The 12626-nt window shown below is 37.4% G+C and overlaps 1 protein-coding gene across 6 annotated transcripts in view; it reads left to right on the top strand.

Annotated features, from left to right (window-relative positions):
- Positions 1 to 12626, top strand: part of nbeaa (neurobeachin a) — a 145041-nt gene that overhangs the window by 110481 nt on the left and 21934 nt on the right. For all 6 annotated transcript variants that reach the window (XM_088321788.1, XM_088321787.1, XM_088321790.1 and 3 more), the window contains 5 exons: positions 8555 to 8704; positions 9036 to 9172; positions 9260 to 9377; positions 10820 to 10922; positions 10995 to 11110. In XM_088321788.1, coding sequence (XP_088177914.1) covers positions 8555 to 8704; positions 9036 to 9172; positions 9260 to 9377; positions 10820 to 10922; positions 10995 to 11110 — 624 coding nt within the window. The remainder of the gene's footprint in view (positions 1 to 8554; positions 8705 to 9035; positions 9173 to 9259; positions 9378 to 10819; positions 10923 to 10994; positions 11111 to 12626) is intronic.

The following is a 12626-nucleotide window of genomic DNA, read 5'->3' as shown; positions in this document are numbered from 1 at the left end:
TTCAACTGTCACTTTGCATTACGATTTTCAACAGAGAAATCATGAATAAAACAACAGAGGTTGCCGTCATAATCACCAGGATCTGAGTAAAAATCAGGAAAAATGCAGAGACAGGCAATCATCATCAACATTTGTGTCATTACAATTTTCACCATGTCATTTTTATGGTTAAGACAGCTGTATATGCGTTAAAATGAGCATTCTACCTGTAGATCTGCAATTCCTCCTAATACTTCCAGAGTTGTGGACAATCTTCACTGGTTTGAGATGACTGCAAACTATAATTACAGCCCCCTTTGTAGCCAGACTACCTCTGAAAGTTTGTTGAGGAACTACAGCTCTACAGCAAGTACCACAATGCTATTACAATGACGCAAATGAGAACGGTTACGGCGTATGCTAAGATAGAAATAGTTATTTTAGTCGTATTTAATTACTTTCTTACAATGTGTCAAATGAACCCATATGCTTCGTTCTGCAATCTTTACTGCTGTGCCTGTGGTTAACAACACCTGGTAGGGCTCTTCCCACTTAGGTGAATGCCAGTTTTTCTTCTTTCTGCTTTTTATCAAGACCCAATCTCCTGGTTCAACTAACTGGCTTTCCTATTCTTTCGGGAGAATAGATTAGGACATCATTGGCGGCTTTGATGCCGTTTTTCATGAGCATGGCCACCGTTAGGCACCCCGACGCCTCCTGGCGTGATGATGTGTTGCTTGTAGATGAGGTGACACCATCCAGTTGTCCACATTGGACTGCACCTCTTTTCGGATGCGGCAAGCTAACTTCTTCCATGAGATAGCAGCCTCCCCAGAGTCCTGACCGCTGCCCTTGGGAAGAAAAGTTAAGTTTGAAGCTCCCTGGGCTGACAGAAGTCCGTCATCTGTTCAGCAGGGGTCACCATCTCCTGTATGGATGAGAAAAGCTAAAGAAAAGTTAAGTTTGACGCTCCCTGGGCTGACAGAACTCCGTCATCTGATCAGCAGGGGTCACCATCTCCTGTATGGATGAGAAAAGCTAAAGAAAAGTTAAGTTTGACGCTCCCTGGGCTGACAGAACTTTGTCATCTGATCAGCAGGGAAAGCTATAGAGGGAAAAAAGAACAGACTTAAAAATATATATTTTTTTAATAGTTTATTCTATGCCTTCTTTCCCCCTTGTTGAGACTGTCATGGCTCAAAACAAATTAAAAAAACAAAACAATAAATTCATTTATAGATTTGTATATTTTCTTAAGTTGTCTTTATATTTATTATACGTGAAAATCAAAATCCCCACTATAAGTTGCCCTATCAATTTTGAGCATTCTATCCCAAAACTCCAACTCGAAGATAAACAATTTATTTTTTAAATTGTTAGTTCTAAATCTCAAATTTTGCTTTTTCACTAAATTCAGTCACTGAATCAGTTTAACCATTATCCTTGTCAGAATCGTTTACCCTGATTTGAGTGATTGAGTGTTTTCTCTTTTGCAGATTGATCATATTCGAAAAAAAAAAATTGTATGCACTTTTATTTGCATTTTCTTTTGATTTTCAATGTGTTATCTTGCTGCTGGTCATTCCCCTCGAGGCAGATGACCAGGATAGATTGTTAAATTAACAATTTAGCAAAAAATCGTTTTTATTGTTATGATTCACTCTTTGTTTTACCTTTTGTAAAAATCATAACCTATATATTATCTTTTCAGTAAGTAAATTTGTTCAAAATAACAGTATTTTGCAAAGAAAGCAGGTAATTCACGCTCAAAGTGAATGATTTTGCCAAAAATCAAAAATACTATTCAAAAATGTTCTCAATGTGGGCGATTTTCTAATGGTGAATGGTTATTTTAATTGATTTTTCTAAATCAATTTGACAAACATTATAATTTTGTTATATTACAACATTTCTTTTGTGTAATATTTTTTCTATCCGTCCAAATTTCGTAATTTGAATCTTAAAAAAGTTATATGGAGAGCTTATTCAGAAGACAATTTTTCATCAATTGCAGACATAACTAGGTTTTAACTTTTATTTTACTGAATGTCTCAAAACTTCCCCCCTGAGTTAAAACCTAAGTTCACTATCTATGAATACGAGTGAAATAAGACAGCATTTATAAATTTGCAAGATTAATTAAACAATCCTCCTCAGTACATTTACACTTTGTATTAACAAGACTCTATATAACTTCAAGCAGACGTATTCTTGAATGTTGTTGTCTTTCAGTCTTTTGATTTGCTTATTCCACATTACATTCACCATTTGAATGTTGCTTTTGGCCCATCAAAAATACTTTTTCAAAAATGTGTCCATGTCAAACACAAAATGACTTTATTGACTTTTCTGTCAATTCCACTGGCAACGACTGCAGGAATCTCCTGTTAGCTGTCTGAAAAGCAGCTGGGATGTGCCCCATCACCCCCTTGATTTCGTTGTTGATAAGCGGCGCAGATAATGGATGACTGATGTCTTTGGCTCTTTCAGCAAATGATTTTTGTCCATGATTTCTTTTTGACAGGGTGGTATGTCCTTTGAAGAGTAAATGGACTTTCAAAAAGAAAGGAAAGAGTCTTTTTGTGGAATTCACTGGCACTTAAGAGTCCCGTTAATTTATGTGCTTTTCGTACTGGGATTTTTAGTAAATTAACCGGATTATTCAAATTTTTCTCAATTTAACTACTAGTAGACATTATCTTAGTTTAATTAATTTCTATCCATTTATTTCCCATGCAATTATTTTTAAATTAGCATGATATGTCTCGAAATCAACTAATCCGTTATTTTCATTTCTTATGAATCTCTTCAAGATTGTTCAATCTATTTCTCATTGTCTTCTAAAAATTCTCTTCCATAGAAACCGTTTCCTTTTTAACTTAACCAAACCATAAGTCAGTATTTGTTACACATTTGCTTATCACTTGTCAATCGTAACACTCATTCCAAAAAAATTCAGTGTGTAATCAATAGTCCTCCCAATTGTCCTTTGGGCTAAACTTGTCAAAATTCCAAACCCACACACTATCTAAACATCAAAAATCTCAAAAGATCTAAAAAATCTCTAAAAATGCCAAATCGAACTTAATGTCATAACTTTTCTTATTTTATTTTCTTATCTCTGTAATCATAATCAATCTTTTGTTATTGATTCAATATAGAGCAATACATACTCGTCACTCATGAACCATCTTGTTGAGTGTATTTATTTTGTTTATTCATATCTTTTATTCTGCGCAACAATCTTTGCTTCTACGCATTAGTCTATGTTCTATGCAGCCCTTCGAGATCCCTTGTGATCAAGGCTATACAAATCTGGTCTGATTATTAATACTAGTTTCTTTCCTGTTTAAAAGGAAAACAAATTCATTCAGTGACTGAAATAGCTTCATCTACGTTATTAATTATTTCTAGTCTCGAATTTTCTTTTCTGTAATACGAGAACAACTAAGGAAATAATCTTTTTACGTCTTACGCCTCTTTTGAATTTGTCCATTTACAAACAAGAAGATTGACACTAAAATAATGGACCATTTTTAGTCAGCTTCATTGCTTTAATCGTCCTTTCTTTATTAAGAGCAAAACTACACGTCTTAAAGTTATTACCCTTTGCTATTCGCATTTTCAACGAAAAATGTTTAGTTGTTCACTCAAATATTCTTTCTTTTTATTCTATTCTGTATAATTATCTTGTATTATACTCTCAGTGTTTTCATTTTTTATTTTTTTATTTTCCTGTCTTAAACGCATCATTTATGCTGGGTACGCAACCTTTTTTTTTCCTTTAAATTTTCATTATCATTTAGTTTACTCTTTAACAAAGATTTAACGCATTTTTGAATTTGCTGTACGAGTTTTTATTTTCCTGCACGCCGATCTTAGCTAATGAGATCTCGTCGCTTCGAGATTACGTCATTGTTGTTGGTAATTCTTGTCGAGCGAAGGTCAGTCTTTTTATTAGACGAACGGCTTTTTTCCTTGTTCAATTCATCAAAGAGAGCTTACTTTTACGGCTCATTTGCTTTGATGATTGACATCACGAATTATGTTGTACTAAGATGTTAAAGAAAGAAGTACAGAAAGTAGAAAAATGGAAAAAGACAAGCCCGTTATTTGCAATCACCATCAACAAATGCAGAAAATAAATTAATAATTCGATGATCAAAACTGAATGAATACGCAGATATCTACTATATTTGTCACCGATTTATAAGTTCGATCTTTGTATCACTAAATTTCAGGGGTTCTGCCAAGATCTATAAATCTTTTAGCAAGCTAGTACACGGAATTCAAAATTCCTATCATATTATCATTATTGATAGTTCAGTTTAAAAAAAATCATATATATCAGGGTGTCCCCTGCCCACTGCCTGATGATTGCTGGGATGGGCTCCAGCACCCCCGCGACCCTACTGAGGATAAGCGGTGCAGCTGCTGAGATGAGATATATATTATATATGTGTGTGCAGCACGGTGGCGCAGTGGCCAGCACGTGTGCGGCATTACTAAGGACCTGGGAACAGGTGTGTGTGTTCCAAGCCAGCCTGCATGCTCTCATTGTTACGGTTTACTTACCTCTTTCAAAAAAAAAAAAAAAACATGCATTTCAAGTGGACTGACTGGTCCAAATTGTCCCTATGTGTGAATGAGCTAGTGAATTGTCTATCTTTGTGTGCCCTGCAATTGGCTTGCAACCAGTTCAGGGTGTCCTCCAATCGCTGCTCGATGATCGCTGTGATGGATTCCAACAAGATGAGATCTACTTATCATAGTTATGGTTCATACCGGCCGAATATGAACACAAAACTTTTCTGGTTCTCACCTGTAACGCCTTTATTGTTGACATATTCCTTTAATATCATAAAAATTGGTGTTTCACTTACCATCGTTCATCCCATTCAAATATCTTCATCATCGTTAGTAATGCTACTTTTTTTCCTCACCGTTCCTCCATTTTCTCCTCAGCGGATTGTTGAGTCCAAATGAGACAAGAACCAAAATTCTGAAACTCAAAAACATCGTTAGAGCAACACTTTTGCTGTAAAATCAAACGTTTCCTTCCTTTGCAGTGTTTTCACGATAGTTCACTAATATATATATATATATATTTTTTTTAGTCTATAATATTTCTCATTATGGCAACAAAATAGTGTAGTTTTTGTATCACTACAGTATTTTTGTAGTCAAATTTATTATTGTAATACTTTGCAATTCTCTCATTTCTTGTTCTAAAGCAAAACAATATGTTATGTCTATGTTCATTTGCCTTCAAATAGATTTTCATCCTTTATATAATTTTCTTTTATTTTTATAGCTTATCTATAAAATTACTGTCACATGTTTTGACTATTTTTCACCAAATGCATATTACACAAATCTCAACTGTATGTAACATCTTACATGCAAATATTTCTGTGTAAATATTGTTTCACTATATGGCCCTGTATATTCGTTATCCTTCTTTTTAGGATACATTACGGTAGTTCCACAAAGGTAATGCCATAAATCGCAAATGGTTTGCATCTAAACAACGCATTTCAAGTCAATGAAGATCTTCAAAAGCACTCTATAATGTGCTCCACTCTACCCATTTACTTACTCTAGATTTAAAACAGTTCAATGTTGAAAAAGTAAGTTTTGTTTTTTTTTCCAATCTATTGTATTAAGGTTAGTCTCACTTAATTTTCACCAAATTATCTCTCTTAATATTTAATTAACTTTCCCCTTTATGTTTCTCTCTCCCTTTTTTTTTTTTTTTTTTTTCTTTAAACCAATTAAATCTACTATTTTAGCTTCACCTATTTAATGTGAAAATGGCATCTATTTATTTATGAGTTATCTTACTCATTTGAATTTCACTCAATCCATTTTTTCCATTTTAATTGAAAGAGAAAAAAAAAAAGTATTTATAAACAATTTTTTCAATATTTTTTGGTATAAAAATGCCCTTATCTCAAATTAGTGTATTTCAATTCACTCAATTAGATTTTTCCTATTCTTCCCAGTCCTTTTTTACCAATTTTTTGAACTGAAAACAGGAATATTTTATCTTTTTCGGTATTATTCTGGCATTATTTTGATTTAACGCATCTAAATAGCTCATTTATATTTTTCCCAAATTTCTCACTTTTATCCAGTAACACAGAGGCTCGATTGCGGTCGGGTCTTCCCTATAAATGACTCTTCACCTATGAGTTCATCGAGTATTTATTATTATTATTATTATTTTTTTTTATATAAATACAATTGCCCAGGGGCAACTTTATATTTCATTCGCTCTTTCTCAATCACACAGACGTCTTGTTTTTTATCGTGATCACGTTCTTACATCGCTTGTTCTTTTTCCACTTATTTTCAGTTGACAGAGGACTCCGCACATCCTTGTGAAATTTAACTAACTTTAAAGCGCTGGGTTAGGGGAGTCCACGCCTCCCGCGGAATTTTAACTGTCTGAAAACTATTTACCTGATAGAGTCTAGAATTGTCAGGGTTTTTCTGTTAAGAATCTGCCCACCGTAATTTTCGTTTTCAACGGAGGATTCTTTAATCTTTGTCTCTGTTAAGATTTTATTCTTAATCTTTTCGACGGAGGATTCTTAAACCTTAAGAATCTAGCCCCCCCCGCTCGCGAGTCAATTTCTTTTACCGGTTATCTACATGCACACAATGTTACGAATAAATTTTACTCACGATTCTCTAAGTCCTTGGCTTTCCGTCAACCGTCAGATCCCAGCCCGCGAGGGAAGGTCCAGTCCCGGAAAAAGGGTCTTTATGCTGTGGCCACAGTCTTTCCTGGATTTTCCTCTCGCGTCCTGGAATCATCTGGTATCTTGGAATCCGGTTTCGAAGGACCAATTAAATGTTAGGTTCATGTCCCCAACATTTTTAATAAAACGCTCTGCAATATAGGACAAAGAGAATCGGTTCTTTATAATTAGTTACTTTATTAATCATCATATTGAGAGCCCCGGAGATCGAGCTGCCACGAATCTCCGCCTCGCTTGCTCGCCAGCCGGGCTCTGAAGAAATCTCCGAATCTCCTTCTTTTTATTATGTCTTTTGCCTTTTGCTACGTAGAGTTAATCAGTCTTCTTTGGAAAGCCTGGTTTCCGGCCAGATGGTTTCCTTTTGTTTTGGGAGAGACTTCATTTCCTTCTTCTCATCGCTCTTTGGTGAAAAACAATCTTGAGTTATGGCATGAAGAGGTCATAGGTCAGGGTACATCTGTTGGTATGTGAGAACAAAACACAGTCTGTATATCAAAACACAACTCATGGCCTTGGAGAATGATTTACAGGCTGAGAACTCTTCAAAATCGCTGAGAACACATATAACATTTTAAATATCAACTGTAGGATAAATATAATTATACAATCCTAACAGAAAACTCTTGAGCAGGCTTCCCGGCACCAGAACGAAGGCCATCTTGATTAATAGTTAGCAGGCCCCAAGGGGATACAATTGTTGCAAGAATACAAATAGCACGTGGATATAATCTTTGGCTTTGTTAAGGTACTTTTGAGGATAACATCATACAAAGGCACATTCAAACTATAATCTAACTAACTATAATTTCCCGTACAACCAGACCCTGACATCCAGCTCTATTATATTATGTTGTAAGATGAGAGCATTCAAAAATAACAAGCGTGCCCAATGAGGAAATAATTTACAGTCACATCCTCTGAGATGACATTTGATTTTTTTTCTAATTCAACCAGAAAGAGTATATCGTTTAGCCATGTTTTAAAGGCAGGTGGTTCTGTGGACTTGTGTAAATTAAGAAAAAATAATTAGGGATCTACGATGGACTTTTAAGATGAATGATTGTGGATTTCAAATATGTTTAATATTGCTAACTATGAACAGAATAAAGGAGAGATAATGACCACTCAATTTACAAGGTAAGAACTGGGACCATGTTGCATAACTTGAGGCAAATGCGTCCATATCCTTCTCGATTTCAATACTAAATGACATTTTTACGTAAGAACTCTGTTTGCACCTTTTTTTTGAAACCATAATACACAAGAAACTCAACTCTTTCTAACTGCAGTAGGGAGAGGGATTTTAAGTTGGATATTTGTTGACATGGAACTCAGTCATGATTTTACATATTCAATGAAATCATTGTGGAAATAATGGGCGGAAGTAATGTGCTGTTGTTAGTATGTTTTGAGATACTGATGAGTTTGGATGTAAATCTTATTCATACAGAAAATTTATAGAGCATTGTTACATTTTGTCAGAAGTGGGATTGTTTTTTTCCCAAGAATTTCTGAGGGCATCTCGATGTTGTAGGACCTTGGTGTCTAGGCTGGGCCTGTAATGACCCCAGGTTGTGCAGTGTTCTTCACCCAGACACTTTTGTTGAAACAGGATCCTCGCTTCTATTTTATTTGTTTTGTCTTTGTTCCTTGTTGGTTGTGCCACCTCAGTTCCAAGTTCTCTGGACTGACGGGAAGGGGGGCTCTCAACCCCTGCTATATATTGACGTGACCTCTTATGTGTTTGCTATGTGCTTCACTCTTATTGATCATCTAAGCGTCTCCCGCTTCACATCTACTCAAATCAGGCACAGAGGAAGAAGAGGAAGGTGTCAAGTCCAAGAAGACCTTTCGCAGCCAGTCAGTGGTCGCGCAGAACCCGGAGGCCGAGTTGATGCTGGAGGGCGATGATGATGCCGTCAGCCTCCTGCAGGAGAAGGAGATCGACAATCTGGCAGGTGAGACGCGAGAAACACCGGCTGCATGTTTGCGCCCCATGATGACGAAACTGTTTTTTATTTTTAGCGCCTTTCCTACCGCGACTTTTTACTTCCAGAGGCAAGTTGTGCCGCTCTCGGTTGTTAGGAGAATAACAGCTAAATGGATGATCAATAACGGAATCATTTTAAATCCAGTAATCACAAATTATAAAAAAAAATCCCAAAAATCTTTAAGGTGGAAAAAAAAGTCAAAATGGTTACACCAAACAAATGGCAGTAACACTAATCAGCACCAAACTTGAACCTGATTTCGACTGCAACTTAATTTAAATGGCGTTTTCCTGTGCAGGACCGGTGGTTCTGAGCACGCCGGCTCAGCTGGTGGCTCCTGTGGTGGTAGCGCGCGGCACGCTCTCCATCACCACCACAGAGATTTACTTCGAGGTGGACGAGGATGACCCCACCTTCAAGAAGGCCGACCCGAAGGCGAGGATGCAAAAGAAAAAGAAAAAAGCCTTTTGCTCTGTTTTCTTTTTGGGGATTTTTTTTATATTTGCAAAATTCTGTTTGCAGGTCCTGGCCTACTCTGAGGGTCTGCACGGCAAGTGGATGTTCAGTGAGATCCGAGCTGTGTTTTCTAGACGATATCTGCTACACAACACTGGTCTTGAGGTCTTCATGGCCAATAGAAGTAAGACTGAACTCTAAAATGTATATTAAGGCTCTTTCGAAGAACATATATATTATATTAATTTATTGGTCCCCTTAGGAAAATTCACTTCCACAGACTACCGCAGGAAAATAACAGATATTTAATTCATCAGAAAACAAACAGGAGAATGACAAACATACATGACAGTGGGACATAGAGGGCGGACTGATTCGAAGGGTCAGTGGGGCCTGTTGTTTAGAAAGGTAATGGTGGAGGGGATCAGGCTTTTCCCCAGGCGGGCCCTCCTTAATCTTAGAATAGAATAGAAGAATGCCTTTATTGTCATTGTCACAACATGGATATGCTGTGACAACGAAATTGGACGACTCCAGTTCCACATTTACAGTGAGGATAAGGAAACAAAGAGATAAAGGAACAAAGAACTAACTGACTTTGTTGTAAGTAGGCTTTGTTTTCCTCCAGGGGGGCTGGGGGTTGATGAGGGGGGTGAGGGTCAAACAGAGTTGCTGGATACAACCGGAATTTAGTGATCTGTATCTGCGCCCTTACAGTAGCGGGATGACATATTGAATTTCTTACTGTATAAGTGACTTCATATGAGTCACTAGCTATCCATCCATCCATCCATCCATCCATTATCTGCACCGCTTATCCTCAGTAGGGTTGCGGGGGTGCTTGAGCCCATCCCAGCTATCTTCGGGCAGTGGGCAGGGGACACAGAGACGGACAATTCGCTCGCTCATTCACACCTAGGGACAATTTGGACCGGCCAATTAACCTGACATGCATGTTTTTGGAATGTGGGAGGAAACCGGAGGGCCTGCAGGAAACCCACGCAAGCACAGGAAGAACATGCAAACTCCTCACAGGAGGTTCGATCTCACGACCTCAGAACTGTGCCGCACACGCGATAAACACTGCTCCGCCGTGCTGCCCTAGTCACTAGCTAAATTATCATGAGTTTGAAATGTTTTACAAACCTTTTTTCAAAATATTTTCTTCGCGTGTCACCTGCTTTACCAGCCACTAGCCATACTATTATAAGTTTAAAATGTCATTTCCTTGTTTTCTAATTTTCCTTGGTGGGGTTTATTTATTTTTTCCCTGTTTTGGTTTTGAATAAAAAGGCTGGGTCCTTAAAAGCTTTGGTCTATCTATCTATCTATCTATCTATCTATCTATCTATCTATCTCTACTTCATTTAGGCACTATTTGTGTGTGTGTAAATTCTTTGTTGTTCCCTTTTGTTATTAGTAGAATTTTCCGTTTTTTGGCCATAACAAACTCATTCTATTGCCCCGTTTGTTACTTGAAATCTGGTGAATGTGTTTATTATAAAATAATGGCTAAAAAAAGTCCCCCATTTGAATATTAGTCCTACCTTATCCTACATGTTTCAACTGTTTCCTGTCGGAGTCAAATGATCATGATGAGTGATGATGGTCTTCTTTCCCCGTCAGCATCGGTGATGTTCAACTTTCCTGACCAGGCCACGGTCAAGAGGGTGGTCTACAGCCTCCCTCGAGTCGGCGTCGGAACCAGCTACGGTCTGCCTCAAGCCAGGTAGGGGCAGGCAGCTCTGTACCCACCTGCTCTGTCTTTCGTTCTTTCAGTAATGACTGTGCTTATTTGCAGGCGGATTTCTCTAGCCACGCCGCGTCAACTCTTCAAGTCGTCTAACATGACGCAGCGTTGGCAGCGGCGGGAGATCTCCAACTTTGAGTACCTCATGTTTCTCAACACAATAGCAGGTGAGGCCAACAGCCTTACGTGATTTTTTTCATCTATACTTCATAGAATGATTTGAATTTCAAACCTAGCTCAGTTAAGTCAAGTCAAGTCCTGTTTATTTGTGACGACCTTAATCACAAGGAGTCTCAAAGGGCTGCACAGACCACAGATTATTGCAAACCACAGACTATTATTACAGCATCCCCTGATCTAAAACCTAGTTACTATCTTACGCAAGTTAAATTCTTGACAGCAGTTAGTTTTTCCAAAAGATCTTGAAAAAAAACCTTGCACACTTAGATATGGATTTTACAATTTAGTTTAGTTACTGTCAGGATTTGCGTGCTAACCCAAACGCAGGGAAGCAGAAAGAGAGTCAGGCAGTATTAAGTAAGGATATTATTTGATAACAAAACCCTGTAACAGAAAACCAAAAAATAAGCCATGTCCTAACCAGAACTAAGAAACAAAATAGAAACCTGACGTGTCTATGTCAGATCAGTCAATATAAGGGTTTAGAGCAGAGGTAACTCAAGGGGCCATTAAAGCAAAATGTTTGACAAAAGCTAATTTTTTGGTGAATTTTATTTCATTGTGTGACGTTTGATGATTTAATAATGTACAGTATATGAAATACTAATAATGCCACAGCCAGTGTCCCATATCAATATAGATATACCATTTTGATATCTCTTCTGTAGTTCCATGTGTAATATTTGCCCACTAGATGGCCCTGTGTTGTCTGGTGCGACTGAGGCCCAGTGCCTCAAATCACAGCCATAGCTGGACAAACATGGCGGGGACCTAAGTTGCAATACCACTGTGTAATAATAACATTAGTATAATAGTTCATGTATTTTTGCCTAGTATTCAAATCGATTATGTTGGTTTTCGAATGAAAGTTTTTTTTGTACTACTAGGAGGCACTAAATAATACACATTATCCTTTTAAGCGTGTTGAGGCTCATTAAAACTGTAATTTTTGTCTTAAACAATGATTTCAAAACAAGGTGCGAGCAAAGTTCTTTCGTAAAAATGTTACAAAATACCGCAAACTAAAAGCATACTGACGTATTTAGAAAGAGAAGTGCGCATAGCTCTGCTCTTCTCTACCGTTCACCCAATCAAATTGCTATGTGGGCTTTACTGGCATTTATTGGTGTTTACAGTTTTTCGGTGGGTTTTCATGAAAAAATATCTCAAAAGTAGACATACATTGTTTACTGAGCTTCTGTATAAATGATTCCTTTGCGATGTCCAGCCAAAACGGGGTCTGTCAGTGTAACACCGGGACTGTAATTGTTAGTTGAGACTGTATGAACTGGACCAAACCATAAATTATTTCAGTGTTGTTTTGGCTTCACATGTTCAAAATTGGTCTTTGCATAATACAAATAGGGAACGGTACAGAGAAGACTTGCGAGAACCCAATTTTATCTCCGAGGCAGTTTTACTCAAGAAGCCATAGCTTTCCCTGGGTTAGGGCGATGAGTTAGGTGTGGGGATATTGGATGCAGTTGTGCGCAGTCAGCCACT

Source organism: Urocampus carinirostris, chromosome 17 (genome assembly GCF_059441175.1).
Source record: "Urocampus carinirostris isolate Australia breed hairy pipefish chromosome 17, RoL_Ucar_1.0, whole genome shotgun sequence".
Taxonomy (NCBI): Eukaryota; Metazoa; Chordata; class Actinopteri; order Syngnathiformes; family Syngnathidae; genus Urocampus; species Urocampus carinirostris.
Note: the sequence above shows the minus strand (reverse complement) of the source record. Positions and strands in the feature narration are given on the sequence as shown.